The 16,076-nt window shown below is 35.2% G+C and overlaps 1 protein-coding gene across 5 annotated transcripts in view; it reads right to left on the bottom strand.

Annotated features, from left to right (window-relative positions):
• The window catches only part of TMEM67 (transmembrane protein 67), a 62,213-nt gene that overhangs the window by 31,059 nt on the left and 15,078 nt on the right, over positions 1–16,076 (bottom strand). For 3 of the 5 annotated variants that reach the window (XM_059042874.2, XM_067017953.1, XM_067017954.1), the window contains 10 exons: positions 13,270–13,358; positions 11,293–11,386; positions 10,475–10,574; positions 8,928–8,997; positions 8,762–8,836; positions 3,825–3,887; positions 2,189–2,343; positions 1,966–2,074; positions 1,072–1,158; positions 685–750 (listed from right to left, as the gene is read on the bottom strand). In XM_059042874.2, coding sequence (XP_058898857.2) covers positions 685–750; positions 1,072–1,158; positions 1,966–2,074; positions 2,189–2,343; positions 3,825–3,887; positions 8,762–8,836; positions 8,928–8,997; positions 10,475–10,574; positions 11,293–11,386; positions 13,270–13,358 — 908 coding nt within the window. The remainder of the gene's footprint in view (positions 1–684; positions 751–1,071; positions 1,159–1,965; positions 2,075–2,188; positions 2,344–3,824; positions 3,888–8,761; positions 8,837–8,927; positions 8,998–10,474; positions 10,575–11,292; positions 11,387–13,269; positions 13,359–16,076) is intronic. The other 2 variants (XM_067017955.1, XM_067017952.1) reach the window with 2 other exon arrangements.

Raw genomic sequence — 16,076 nt, 5'->3', positions numbered from 1 at the left:
CCATACTGTAGTTTTAAAATACATTACCAAAGGAAGGAAGGTCAGGGAGGGAGGGAGGAAAGCATGGAAGGAGAGAAAAGGAAAGCATTTTTATTTGTTTCTGGAGGGTAGAGGGAAGAGGGAGTGATAACACTTTATTGAAGTTCATTAAAAATGAAGTAGGGCTTCCCTGGTGGCGCAGTGGTTGAGAATCCGCCTGCCGATGCAGGAGACACGGGTTCGTGCCCTGGTCCGGGAAGATCCCACATGCCGCGGAGCAACTAAGCCCGTGAGCCATGGCCGCTGGGCCTGCGCGTCCGGAGCCTGTGCTCCGCAATGGGAGAGGCCACAACAGTGAGAGGCCTGCATACCGAAAAAAAAAAAAAAAAAAAAAAAAAAAAAAAAAAAAAAAAAAAAAAAAATGAAGTAATACTTTTGCTTTATTCTAAAATGCTCAAAAGTAGAGATTATTTTTATGACCTATATGCCTAGAAGTAAATAAACAATTGATTATGATGTTTAAGACTCTATCTATGACAAGATACTCTTTTCATGCTGATTAGATTAATAAAAACTATATCAATTGGTGAAATTATTCATTACTACAAAAAATTTCCAATTTCAAAAATTCAAAGATATTCCAATTATTGCTGATGTGAAAAAATGAAGCTAAAATACAGACTGCCTAAAATAGTTCCAACTTACATTCTGTTGATAGGTTGTTCCAAAGGAATAAGCAGCATTTAGTCTTGTCTCTGTGTCTGGACAAAGCTACAGCAAAAGAATACAACTGATAAATACCTCTCACAAATGTTTTCTTTGCTTATAGTCAAGGGTTCTCAACACTCAATATGGACATATACTTTATATAATACTCATTCAATGTATCAAGGGAATGAAAAGTTAAGGGAGCATCTTTGTTATAAGTCATAACTTAAAGTAGTTTTAAGAAATTCCAATTTAAAACACATGAAAAAATCAACTCTACCAAGCAACTGATGCTCTATCCAAGCAATATCTAGTTTTTTCCTCATCTCTGCCTCAGTCAAAAATAAGACACGTTAGGAATTCTCTAGCTAGAATCATACTCACCTGTAAAACACCTCCTTCTAAAGTTTGCCACTTGAGAAAATTTCCTCTTACATCATAAGAAGCAGCAACAAACTTCAGTTTTGTATTCTGATTAAAGAAAAACAAGAATAAAATAATGTCACATACTCTGAAACTCTATAAATATATATATTACATATAACAGTCTACACAAACTTTCAGAGTTTAGACTTCCAGAGTATATATTCAGTAAAATAGTCTATATTTTTTTTCACTGTTGATTGATCTTTTCTTTTTCCAGAGATCAAATATTGAATTCAACTATCTTTATTTTGAAGCAACATTAATCTAAGTATCTCTATGATTAAACACACCAAAATAAATGGACTGGGTTTTCGCACAAAAACTATTATTTCAGAATTGAGAGGCAGTGCTGGTGACAGATAACTTCTTTTCAAACCTGTTAAATGTGTGTGTGTGTGTGTGTACATGTGTGTGTGTGTGTGTGTGTATGGGGGGTGAGTAGGGGAGGGAAAAATCTGTTTTTTCATTCTGGAAGGTCAAAAAGTTGAGGTAAGAATTTGGAGCTGTAAAGTGCTAAGGAAAGGCATAAGCATCCCAGTCAATCTTTGGAAGCCCTTTTTAAACATGTGGAGATACAGGACAGAGATGGCTTTGCATTTGGTGATGAAAACTGTCCTTCTCAACCCCACAAGTACCACTTGCTGCCATTACGACATAATCCAGAGGTATCATATACTCAAGTAAGGCAGCTAAACTTTATATTGTTTAGTGCCTCAGCACTTAATATTTAGATTTAGTTTAGTAATTAAATTTTTAAAAGCCTATCAAGAATTATGACTAGTAATATTCTTGTTACCTTTTAAAATTGTAAATCAAAATGTAGTTATCCTTCAATAATATAGTGACTTGTACCTGGTTTTCCCCTTTAAAACTGAAATTTGTTGGAATAGGTGTAGTACTGAGTACTTGAGGTGCTAATCCTAGCTGGTCTCCATAGAAAAGCCATGGAAGATTCTGTCTCCTATAAACAAACACAATTGTTTTAATAATGTGGAACAATTCTTAATACGTATTTGTGAAAGTAATTGCACTGAATTTCTTCAAAATGATGGTTCATCAATTAGAATAGCCTTACCAAAATGAAACAGAATGAACAGTGCCCAGTCCAGCAGTATTTTCAAAGATAAACTGAAACAGTCGACATGCATCAAAAGTGGTAGAGTCATAAGAATTCATATTCATCACACACATATTTCCAAGAGCTTGGCAAGATGTTAGATTGGCATACACCTACAAGACAGCAATGACAAAGAAATGTATGGACTTTAACATCCTAAGCAAAAGGTGACATAAAAATTATGCTCAGTTTTAACTTTACCTATTCTGCAAATTCTTTTTTTGGATATTCTTTTGCTTTTAATACCTTTCCTCTAATTTAAGTAGAAAAGAACTTTCTATATGGCAGATAAATAATTTGTACATTTTAACTGTAAATTTTAGGTGGAAATATAAAGACAAGCAAGTAAAAGAAGAACTAACAGCATGACATTTAAAAAAACTATTATGTAGAATAATTATTTTTGAGAGAATAATTTGTTCCTATATCAGAGCTTATGCATATAAATCTAATCCATTTTAAGTAATTTGTTTATGAACAGCAAAATAAGATCATGTGTTGAGTTTGCCTCTCAAACTTCTTTTTCAGTTTTCCCTTTCAGGAAAAGACCATTCCAGTTTTAGTTATTCATATAAAAATCACTGCAGTAATATTCTTTCTCTCCCTTCTCGTATCCAGCTCATCATTAAATCCTGCTGGCTCAATCTTGAAAGTATATCCAGAAGCTAAACATTTCTCACACTTCCATGGCACCACCCTTGTCCACGAGTCCACTTTCTCTCACTTGGATTACTCTAATACTCTCCTAAATGGTCCCCCTGCTTCTGTCTTTGCCCCAACAAAATCTGCTCTCCATATTAGAGTGATCTTTTCAAAACCTGAGGTCAACCATTGTCTTTCTTTGCACAAAATCCTCTATAATCCTTCCAGTAAACTCCAAGTCCTCACCATAGTCACTCCCTTCATCTGTGAACTCATCTCTCCACTTTCCCTGCTCACTCTCCTCTAGCCACTCAGGTCTCCTTCCTGTTTCTTTAGCATGAACACCAGAGAACTGCTTTGGGACCTCCGCACTTGCTGTAGTCTCTGCTTAGAATACTCTTCCCCTAGATATTTACAAGGCTCTCTTATACTTCTTTCAGATCTTTACTCAAATATCACGCTCCCAGAGATGCCTGTCCTGACCACCCTCCATAAAATAGCACCACCTTCTACTCTCTATGCTCTTTATCCTGATTTATTTGTCTTCATAGCACTTAGCTCCACCTAACATTTACTTACAATATAGTTCCACGAGGGATTTTTCTCTGCCTTTTCCTGAAATAGATAACTTAAAGATTTGAGAACAGGGCCTGGCATACACTAGGTCATCAATAAACATTTACTAAATGATAGTATGAATCAGTTTCCCCTAACATTCAATTTCTGCTGAATAAGTTTGGACACATTCAATTTACGAATAATGAAATGTGAAATGAATAACATTTTCTTTAGTATTCTCTTTCAGTCCACTTAGAAAGTGTTTATTTTTCTTACAGAAAATGACCAAGGAGATATACCTACTTAGAGAGAAAAGTTTTATTAACTGGGGAAAAAAATGGTATCACAATTCTTTGAAATGAAATAAAATTATTTTCTAGAAATTCAAACATACCCAACAAGCAGCTGCTGATGATTGCAAATACTCTGCAAACCATTCTGAAGTGAAAGACATGCCCTGTAAACAAAAAGATGAATTTTAGTTTTAAGTTCAAATAGAAATTCCTTAACCCTACACTGTTTAGAAGACATTAATATGCATATTGCTGAGTCAAAAATAACTAACATTACTTTCTCAGTATTATCAGAAAAATAGATTCTAATGGGAATATAAGAGTTAATTCTAAGCAATGTCAGTAATTACAAATAGGATTGAATTACAAAATCACATCCCTTAGGCAAAGGATATAAGGAAACAAAGTATGTCTATAATCAAATAAAACCACAACACTATTATGCCCATTTCACTAAAACAAAAAACAAAAATCAAAGTGCAAAAAAATAAATGAAAAACTAGATTCTGACTTAGTATTGGTTAACATTTGCTGATTTAGGATTATTACACTGTATTAAATTGGCAAGTAATAAAAAAGAAATATTTGTGAATGATTTCTAAGCAACTGGAGACTGGGCGATATACAGAGTAACTAATATGTAAAATCTCCAAAGTGGTGATTCTCAAACAATGATGGGTATCAGAATCAACTGTGGAATTTCCTAAAAACAGAAAATGCTTGGCTTCATTCTAAACCAAATGAAACAGAATGTCTAGGATGAGACCAAGGCATACATGTGCTCTGAAAGCTGCAGATACAAGCCTCTAGTTAAGCACTACTGCTATAAAGCTCATCTGCATATATTGCTAAAAAATGAGACACTGAGAAGCACCATTCAGAATAAGTTCTCTGAACATGGACAATGGAGATAAAACCAAATTATATGAATCGTGACACCACAACTGTCAAAGAAATCTAAAATAAAATTTGAGTCACTTCATTATTCATTATTTTCATCTCTTCAATAAGCAAAAATTCTCATTTTGTAAGAAAAAAACCTATGCATAGAAGGTTGACTAACACACACAAAAAAAACTGAGTAAAAATGGAAAGCAATAACAACAGTACTGGCAAATGCATGTAAAAGGAAGCCACAGACAATGCCAGTGATAAAGTTACATGATCCTTTGTAAAACAATATCAATGGAATTTTTAGAAACACTAAGGAAATTTGTCTTAAGGCAATAATCTCACCAAAAGGAAAAACACATCTTTGTGCATAAAATGGTTGACAGCAATATTATTAATAACAGAAAACCTGAATAGTCAATAGACATACAATTACATGAATTTCAATGCATATACTAGAGTATTACGTGACTATTTAAAATTATAATTACATTGGTTGAGCTTGGAACACAGTATAGAGAAACCAAGGTAGTGCCTAAGGACTGAAAGAGACATGTCAAAATAACACAGGGGCTATACCAAAGGGAAGTCCAAATTTGAGACAATTTGAGCTTTGAAAAGAAGAATAACAGTGACAGATTATAACACACTCATGATACCTGGAGTTTGCAATCAAGCTAAAAAAAACCGCACAGACAGAAAAGAAAGCACTCTTTATAGAAGACTGCTGGGGCTTCCCTGGTGGCGCAGTGGTTGAGGGTCCGCCTGCCGATGCAGAGGATGCGGGTTCGTGTCCCGGTCCGGGAGGATCCCACATGCCGCGGAGCGGCTGGGCCCGTGGGCCATGGCCGCTGGGCCTGCGCGTCCGGAGCCTGTGCTCCGCAAAGGGAGAGGCTGCAACGGTGAGAGGCCCGCGCACGGAAAAAAAAAAAAAAAAAAAAAAAAAAAAAGAAGACTGCTAACTAAAAATATAAAGGGAACAACAGAATTGTGAAATCATTTTGAAATAACCAATTTAATAATTGATTCAGGTAAGGTTCATCAATGGCTGCTCAAATAGATATGTACCTAGTCTCAAAGTAAAATCTCAGACTAACTTATTAGTCACAGTACCTTTACAATGGAGAGAAGTGGCAGACAGCACCATGACCAGGCAGTCAATTTAGCATCACCACTAACTGGACATCCTGACATTATGTGCTCCTTGTTGATGCAATGGGCTGTACACAACACCTATATCATATTTTTGCAAAAAGACATTTCACTGAGTCTAATCATGAGAAAAATTCAGAGTGTGGGATGCTCTACAAGAAAGCTGGCCTTGACTCTGCAAGAGTCAATGCCATAAAAGCAAAAAAAAAAAAAAAAAGCCAAAACAAAAACAAAAAAACGCAAAAAGCAAAACAGAACAGTTCTGGGTCTCTCTGTTCTAAATTAAAGGAGACTAAAAAGATTAACTCAATGTGGGGTCTTTCACTGATCCTGGGGGGTCCCCCTTGCCAAAAAAAGTGGGGAGGGATAAAAGACTTTATTGAAACAAGTGGGGAAATTTGGATATGAACAGTATATCAGGTAATTCTATTATATTAATTTTAATCTTATTAGGTGTGATACCAGAAAAATGCCCTTGTTCTTAGGAGCTACATAATAAAGTATTTAGGAGTGAAATGTTATATAGCTACAACTTATTTTCAAGTGACTCAAAAAATATGGATGTGTATGTGTGCATATGCATACATTTACATACACAGAGAGAGATAAAGCAAATGTGGCAAAATATTAATAATTGGTTAAACTACTAAAAGATATATGCAAAATTATTATTTTTTTTAACTTTTCTGCAACTTAAAAATTTTTCAAAATTAAAGTTGGGAAAACAAACCAAGACGTAAGCTGTTTTTGGAAAAAGGGAATGGGAAGACACTGATTCATATATTTTGAAAGTTTTTATTGATTGTCTGGTATGTTACTTGAGGAGGATTGGATGTCTCTCATAAAATTATATAGAACTATAGGATAAATACAGAAATAGTTATAGATGTGTGTATGTATATACATAATGTGTGTATGTATTTTCTAGCTATGTCTGCTAAAGAGGGCATACTAAGCATGGTAAGCTTGGTTTCTAAATATTATCCTTAGGAGCTTCTTAGAGAAATAACTGTTTCCAGGGCTGAAGCAGGAAAAGTACAAGATGAGCATGGAAATCTTATTGTGCCAGAAAGTAAGGAAATGCTCAAAGAATGATAGAGATATGTCAAAAAGACATAGGAACCAACTCAAAGGGGCTTCTAATAATGGCCAAATCTATGACAATTTGAGCACCAAAACAAATAATACATATACTGGATTATAAAAAATGAATAAAATAGGAACCCACAAATCCATACTGTCCTCACTGAACAAATAAATATATAAAGGTGAGGAAGGGAAAATTCCTTACAGCAGAACGTTAATAATGTGGAAGGAATGATAGAAACATCTGGCAACCATCATAGTAGTGGTTGATGAAGGCAAGTGACATCAGTGGAAACTAAAGCTACTTAGTTTAGAGAAGGTTTAGAGAAGAAGTGTAACCTTGGAAATTCTCCTCAAAAATACTACCAAATACAAAGGGAAAATGCTAACTTAACAGCAGATGTGGTGAGTTTACAGCAGGGGGTGATGGTTAGGTTGAAGTCACCAGTGGTGGGACATCATGTGTCTCCTGATGTGATGCAATGGATTGAGAAGAGCACATCTTTTTTGTGGTTTCCTAACAGGCATGTCCTGATTATGAAAAAAGACTGGATGGACCCAGGTTGAGGGTCACCCTCTGGATTGTAAGGCCTGTAGTCTTCAAAACTGGTGAGCTAGGGGACTTCCCTGGTGGCCTAGAGGTTAGGATTCTGGGTTTTCACTACTGTGGCCCAGGGTTCAATCCCTGGTCAGGGAACAAGATCCCGCAAGCTGTGTTGCATGGCCAAAAAAAAATAGTAAAATGACAAAACTGTCGAGTTCATGAAAGGCAGGGAAAGACTGAGGACCTGTTCCAGACTGGAGGAGACTGAAGGGGACATGACCTCTAAATGACTGGTAATCTGAGCCCCCAAATGAAAAAGAGACATTGTTGGAATTTTTGGCAAAATTATTTTTACTTATTTTGAAAAGGAAAAAAATGAAAATTAAAGGTCTGAAAATTTGAAATTTTGAAATTTGAAATTTGAAAATGGTATATGTCACTATAATCCGAGACTGGAGAAGAATGGCCCAGAAAACATGAATCTATTACAAACGAGCCAATTTTTGGATGATCTTAAGCTCCCTATGTATATGTCTATTTTAGTATTTGTTTTTCTGCAAATATTTGGTACTTGCCTATAATCCCACAAGACTATACTGGAGAGGAATTTTTGCTTTATTTGTGAGGATTCCAGATTCCACCCTCATCACGGCTATCCTTACAGCCCCCCTAGTCACTCTCATTTATTCAGTAATGATTGTAGCAACCAGATCCTAGCCTGTCTACACAAGCTCTACTCATTAACTAACTCCTAGTTAGTCATCTAACTCCTATTCTCTCAGACTGATGATCTCTTCAGTTCCAATTCATTCACTTCCCATTTTACATCCCAGATCTTGTCATCACCAGATTCTGTTGCAAAAGCTCTAACTATATGCCATCACACTCTCATCTATAAACAACGAACTTGGCCGGATACAAATAATCCTCAAATCTCCAGTGACTACCATGTACAGGCTCTGTGAGGTAGGTATTATTATACCCAATCTACAGACAATAAAACTGACGTTTAGAAAGTCCAAAGGTATAAAACTAATGACTGGTAAATCCAGGGTTCAAATCTAGAGTCTCTAGTGCCCTTAACTATATTATACTGCATTCTTTATAGGATCTATAAAAGACCTTTCCAGCTTAAACATTCTGAGATCCACTGTAAAAGAAATGAGCTAAGGTAGAGAAGAGAGCAACTGTACTTATAAATTATAATGCTGAGTTGTTGCCTAATGTTTCTTAATGACTGATAATTTCTGTTTTAAAGTGATTTACACATAAATGTTTCTCATTTTAGCCCCAAATTAATTACCAAAGGAAGAAATGCAGAAATATCCTTAACAATAGAACAAAATAAAACTGAAGCATACTCACAAGATCTCCATAACGTGCAGCTGAAATCATACGTGGAGGGAAATTCCCTGTGCTGCTGAAACATAATCCCCCTGTCTTCATTAATAAATAAGAAAAAAAAAGTTTATGGAAGAATATAAGTAATTTAATTTAAAAGTATATACATTATCAATTTGATTAGACTTACTAAAATGTTAGGTTCTGAACACACACAGGACCTGCTGGTATTAATGAATGTTGGTTCACATTGGACACACCTGTCAATATAACAAAAATAATTTTTTTTAATGTTAATAAATTACACTAGCCCTAATTTAATTGAGAACTTGTCCTCCTAACTGATTAGATTAGAATAGATTCATTCAACTAAGCAATTACTTGTAATAAAGTAAACATATTAAAAGCATTAATGCTGATATACTACTCTTTGTATTACAAGGCAAGGTATAAATAAATAAAATTAGCCAATAATAGGCGAATATTCTTTTGAAACCGCAGGTAATATAAAATAAATAGTATTGAATAGCAAAGATGGTTAAGTCACTCAAATAACAAAAGAGCCCAACAAACTCATATAAAATGAAACCAAATCCATTTTTATAAGTAGTTATTATCGAATATACTTTCTTTATTTTTCTGCCACAAAGCAAAAAGGTAACATACGCTGAAAAGAAACAAGTATCTATACCCTCATCAAACCTAAAACAAACACTCTTAAAGTCTTTTCGTCTTTATTTATTTTAGGAAAATACTTTATATTTTTCATTAATGAATGATATAGAGGGAGAGAGGGAAGGCAGTGGACTAGTGGGGACACTGATAGGTTTCTACGGGTACTCATTACTTACAAAATAGAACAGGTAGGAGGAGGAGCTGGGGCACAGCACAGACCTCAAACTAGGCTTAGGGAGGTGTAAGAGGAGAGGAACAAGGGATCAACCCAGTAGTCTGTATTTGGATGCTACAACCTAGGTCAGCCTGAGAGAAAAGATGATCCAATACTAAGTATCCCCAGGAGAAACTGCTCAAGTATTTTCTATCTCAAATTTGGGAACTGAAGAGAAAACAGTATTTAGAGGGAGGTCAGAATGTAGGCATCTAAAAAAAATTGAAGAATTGGAATAGCGATGATGTGTTTGAGTTAAAGAAAGGGAGGGGTGTGTGTGTGGTGTGCAGGTATGCATGCATAAATAGGGAACAGGAAGTGACAGAGAATAAGGCTACAAACCAGGATACCTGGGTTATGATAATTATCATCACATTTATTAACATATTTTTATGTAATATAATATATGAAGATAGTACCTAGTATATAAGTAGATTGCAAATAAAAGTTACTATTATATACTATGCACTATATTATAGATTATGTACAAATTACATGACAGACAAAATTAGCTACCTTTTACTGAGCACTTACTCTGTAGTACTTAGCTAAGAACTTTAGGTATGTAAAGTATGTTTCTGAGCTGTGGTAACAGCCTATGAAGTGGGTGGTATGTCCCCATTCTGAAGACAAGGAGACAGACTTATCGAGTGAAGTCAAACAACCAATAAGACACTGAAACAAGAATTAAACCCTATTCTGCCTCATTTTCTGGGCCTCAGCTTCTTTACCTGTTTATTTCTATCCTTCCTTGGGTTATTGTGAGGAGCAAGGAATCTGATAGGAAAGGCACAGATTCTACATATATATAAGATATTAATGAAGTCAGCACCCAGCACACTGCTTACCTGTTTCCTAAAGCATTTGCTATTGTAAAAGAGTTTTTACTTTCCTCACAGAGCTTACAAGTTGCTTGAGACAACAACGTTCCATTAACATCTCTTTCCACTAAACAATTTAGAAACAATAAGATGTTAACTCATAGTCAATATATAAGCTTCTATACACTTAGTAAAACCCAGTTGTAATTATTATTCTAGTAATTCTCAAAACACCTTGTTTGCATAAAGACATGTCAAGCACCATCCATAATAAAGCATCGAAAAGTGAAGCCTTCCCTATTCCCACATAAAAAAATACAGAAACCAATTTCCAAATCATCATCATCATCATAAATTAATACATTTTCCTCAAAGAATTTCTTACTTCTCACCTGCATGTTCCTGTTACACTGGATTTGGGGAAACAAGTATTTTCATAGACTTCTGATAAGTTTCACAACTTAGAGGGCTTTTGGTGGTATCTATTAAAATTGTAAATTCACATACCTTATAATACTACAATTTCATTTTCAGATACCAAACCCACAGAAACACTTGAACATGTGCATACGAATATTCATCAAAACATTATTTGTTAGAAAATAATCTAAATATTTTAAATAGCAAAATGCTATGAAATACCATGGAGTGGATTAAAAAGAATGTGGTAGATCTAACAGATCATACCATTAACTGAAAAAAGTATGCTGGAGAACAATGTTTGGGGTATGAAATATTTACATAAAAAATACCACATATTTCCTGTGGTTACAATGTATACAATGTACATTAAAAACAGGAAAAAAAAGGGTCTATAAGGACACATTCTAGAATCTACTTCTTACCTAAAATATGGCCAGGGGGACAGTAGCATTTTCCTTCTGCAGTTAAACCACCAGGGCAAGAAATACAGTTCCAGCCATCTCCAGTAACACCTTTCTAAATTAAAAAAAAAAAAAAAAAATTATTTTCCCTTTCTTAATTAATGTTCTCCTTCTTAATTGATCATGTAAATTCAAAAAGCCACAATAGTGTATAATTTTCAGGAGATATGCAAATAAATTATACAAATATGAGCCACATAAAGATTTCCTGGATAGACAATTTGTGCTTATATTCAAAAATTAAGCTATACATCATTACTATAAGTACTGACTACTATGTTATTATTACTATAAGTACTGACTACTATTAACTCCAGGCAATAGTTCTTTCTTCCTTATGATTTTCAATTTAAATGAGTCCTTACTCTCATGATTAATAATGTCATTCAGTTTTTCCATTTACAAAGAAAAAAATGCAACGAAATTCAACACTATTTAATCAACAGATGGCCAATTAATAGTTTAGTCTTACCTGTTCTAAAATAGTTATTCTAATTTTTAAAAATTCAAATACAATAGCTTTTAACAATCAGTTATGATTTAAAATGGATGAATTTTATGATAAATAAATATACTTAAAGTTGTTTAAATTATGAGATCTTTCCTTTTATCCCCTAATAGTTTGTACTAGTAAAGGTTTTTGATAAAATATGACATCATCAAAAATTGGGCTTATTATATGGTTTAGAAAAAAAACCTGGGGTAAAAATACAGTAATTTTATTACAAATATGGATGTAACCAAAATTAATAGAAAACAATGGTAACAACAAAACAATGCCACAAATTATTTTAGGTTTTGGTTGAAAAGACTGGATATATCAAGAAATGCTCCTATATCTGTTAGTACATTTATACATGTAGGACTATTTAAAAATTATGATAGCTTAGTAATGTCACTGAAAAATAAATCTGCTTTGGCACCATTTCATATTAGCAGCTTTTTATCACTGTAATTCTGCTAGGGTCAATATTTCCAAAAATATAAAGTTTCAAAATGATCATCAAACCTGTAAGTACTAGTCATAAACCGGGACTGGTTTATATGTTAAATATTAAATTCCCAGACACAATTTTTTTTTTTTTTTTTTTGTGGTATGCGGGCCTCTCACTGTTGTGGCTTCTCCCGTTGTGGAGCACAGGCTCCGGACGCGCAGGCTCAGCGGCCATGGCTCACGGGCCCAGCCGCTCCGCGGCATGTGGGATCTTCCTGGACCGGGGCACGAACCCGTGTCCCCTGCATCGGCAGGCGGATTCTCAACCACTGCGCCACCAGGGAAGCCCTCAATTTTTTTAATACAATAATGAGAAGAAACATTACTATAAAGGCAGAATTGGCACACTGATGATTCAAAGATATATTTCTGTTAATTAAGAATCATCATATATAGTAACTATTAATTTACTAATTTTCCAAAAATTATGATTTAATGAAATGATTAACAAAACAGCAACAGATATTAACCTATTTACTGATGGAACTGGCATTTCATGAACTTATCACTCAGATACCACTACGAACATGAATCATTATATAAAACTGTTGATGCTAAATCTAAGACACTGAACTCACTCTGTACCAAATGATACACAGATGCAAAACTGCTCTATATATGTATCATTCACTCATCTATTGATATTTGCTTTTATAACTCAGTTTCTCTGTGAAATAAAAATAAAGACACTCAAATTTTCACAGCTTTGTGTTTTTTCAGGTTTCAGATTTTAAAAAGTAAAGCAATATCTTTGTCTTTTTCCAAGTTTGCAAAATTTCACTGATCTCCCAAAATTTACTCTAGTAAAAACAAAGTTGGCTTAATAATTTAAAACTCTGTGGGAAAATGTTAGATTACAGCATTAAATTGTAGTTTAAAAAACAAAGGTATTTAACTTACTATTTTCTACAGTAAGATTATTTTTTAAAATAAATACTCCATACCATGTTTTCTGGGCACTTTTTACAAATAATATCAGGTCCTCCATTATTAGAGATCATCTGAAATCCTGGTAGACACACACATACAGTTCCTAAAAAGAAAAGAGCCAATTTTGACCTTGATAAATAAAACTCCAAGATAGGAAAATTTTAATAACACTTAAGATCTTGAGAATAGTTAAGAGTAAGACAGCAGAGGGACTTCCCTGGTGGTGCAGTGGTTAAGACTCTGCGCTCCCAATACACGGGGCTAGGGTTTGATCCCTGGTCAGGAAACTAGATCCCACATGCATGCCACAACTAAGAGTTTGCATGGCACAACTAAGAAGCCCGCGAGCCGCAACTAAGGAGCCCTCCTGCCACAACTAACACCCAGCGCAACCAAATGAATAAATATTAAAAATAAATAAATAGGGCTTCCCTGGTGGCGCAGTGGTTGAGAATCCGCCTGCCGATGCAGGAGGCACGGGTTCGTGCCCTGGTCCGGGAAGATCCCACATGCCGCGGAGCAACTAAGCCCGTGAGCCATGGCCGCTGAGCCTGTGCGTCCGGAGCCTGTGCTCCGCAACGGGAGAGGCCACAACAGTGAGAGGCCCGCATACCGCAAAAAAAAAAAAAAAATAAATAAATAAATAAAAGCAACACAGTGGAGCCAGTACTGCCTAGGTTCTAATCTTGATTCTGCTACTTAGTTGTGTGACCCTGAGCAAGGTACTGAACTTCTCTGTGCCTTGGCTTCCAATTTGGTAAAATAGGAACAACAAACAGTACCTACCTCACGGGGTTAATATAAGTTAGTTATTATCTGTAAAGGTCTTAGAATCTGTCCGGCACACAGTAGGTATTGTGTTTGCTACCATTTTAAGTGCAAGCATAAATAAACTATTAAGTTGTAACTATTAAACTAATAACCAAACTACTGATTAACTGCTATGGGAGATTTTACATTTCTATTTCATCCAACCATACACATATTTTCAATGCATTCAAATTTACTTTGTCAAAACAAAACCTTATTAGGGAATAGCCAAAGCAATATTGAGAACGAAAAATGGAGCTGGAGGAATCAGGCTCCCTGACTTCAGACTATACTACAAGGCCACAGTAATCAAGACAGTATAGTACTGGCACAAAAACAGAAATATAGATCAATGGAACAGGATAGAAAGCCCAGAGATAACCCCACACACATATGGTCACCTTATCTTTGATAAAGGAGGGAAGGATATACAGTGGAGAAAAGACAGCCTCTTCAATAAGTGGTGCTGGGAAAACTGGACAGCTACCTGTAAAAGTATGAAATTAGAACACTCCCTAACACCACACACAAAAATAAACTCAAAATGGGTTAAAGACCTAAATGTAAGGCCAGACACTATCAAACTCTTAGAGGAAAACATAGGCAGAACACTCTATGACATAAATCACAGCAAGATCCTTTTTGACCCATCTCCTAGAGAAATGGAAATAAAAACAAAAATAAAGAAATGGCACCTAATGAAACTTAAAAGCTTTTGCACAGCAAAGGATACCATAAACAAGACCAAAAGACAACCCTCAGAATGGGAGAAAATATTTGCAAATGAAGCAACTGACAAAGGATTAATACCGAAAATTTATAAGCAACTCATGCAGCTCAATAACAAAAAAACAAACAACCCAATCCAAAAATGGGCAGAAGAACTAAATAGACATTTCTCCAAAGAAGATTGCCAACAAACACATGAAAGAATGCTCAACATCATTAATCATTAGAGAAATGCAAATCAAAACTACAATGAGATATCATCTCACACCGGTCAGATTGGCCATCATCAAAAACTCTAGGAGAAAAGGGAACACTCTTGCACTGCTGGTGGGAATGTAAATCGATACAGCCACTATGGAGAACAGTATGGAGGTTCCTTAAAAAACTACAAATAGAACTACCATATGACCCCACAATCCCACTACTAGGCATATACCCTGAGAAAACCATAATTCAAAAAGAGTCATGTACCAAAATGTTTACTGCAGCTCCATTTACGATAGCCAGGACATGGAAGCAACCTAAATGTCCATCAACAGATGAATGGATAAAGAAGATGTGGCACATATATACAATGGAATATTACTCAGCCATAAAAAGAAATGAAACTGAGTTATTTGTAATGAGGTGGATAGACCTGGAGTCTGTCATACAGAGTGAAGTAAGTCAGAAGGAGAAAAACAAATACCGTATGCTAACACATATATATGCACTCTAAGAAAAAAAAATGTCATGAAGAGATTAGTGGTAGGATGGGAATAAGACACAGACCTACTAGAGCATGGACTTGAGGATATGGGGAGGGGAAAGGGTAAGCTGTGACGAAGTGAGAGAGTGGCAGGGACATATATACACTACCAAATGTAAATTAGATAGCTAGTGGGAAGCTGCCACATAGCACAGGGAGTTCACCTCTGTGCTTTGTGACCACCTAGAGGGGTGGGATAGGGAGGGTGGGAGGGAGGGTGATGCAAGAGGAAAGAGATATGGGAACATATGTATATGTATAACTGATTCACTTTGTTGTAAAGGAGAAACTAACACACTATTGTATAACAGTTATACTCAAATAAAGATGTTAAAAAAAAACCTTATTAGGAAAGTTATCTCGATTCAAATAAATCACTGTTTTCCTCTGTTTGGAAAGATAGTAAACTTTGTAAGATAATCACTACTCAATTTGCTGGATAGGTAAGGACAGCATTCTCTAAGAAGCCATTAAGTGGATACAGCACCCATAAGAATCCATGTAGTAGAATGCTTATGATATCAGGGTTCATAA

The sequence above is a fragment of the Kogia breviceps genome, chromosome 17, assembly GCF_026419965.1.
Source record: "Kogia breviceps isolate mKogBre1 chromosome 17, mKogBre1 haplotype 1, whole genome shotgun sequence".
NCBI classification, from domain to species: domain Eukaryota; kingdom Metazoa; phylum Chordata; class Mammalia; order Artiodactyla; family Physeteridae; genus Kogia; species Kogia breviceps.
Note: the sequence above shows the minus strand (reverse complement) of the source record. Positions and strands in the feature narration are given on the sequence as shown.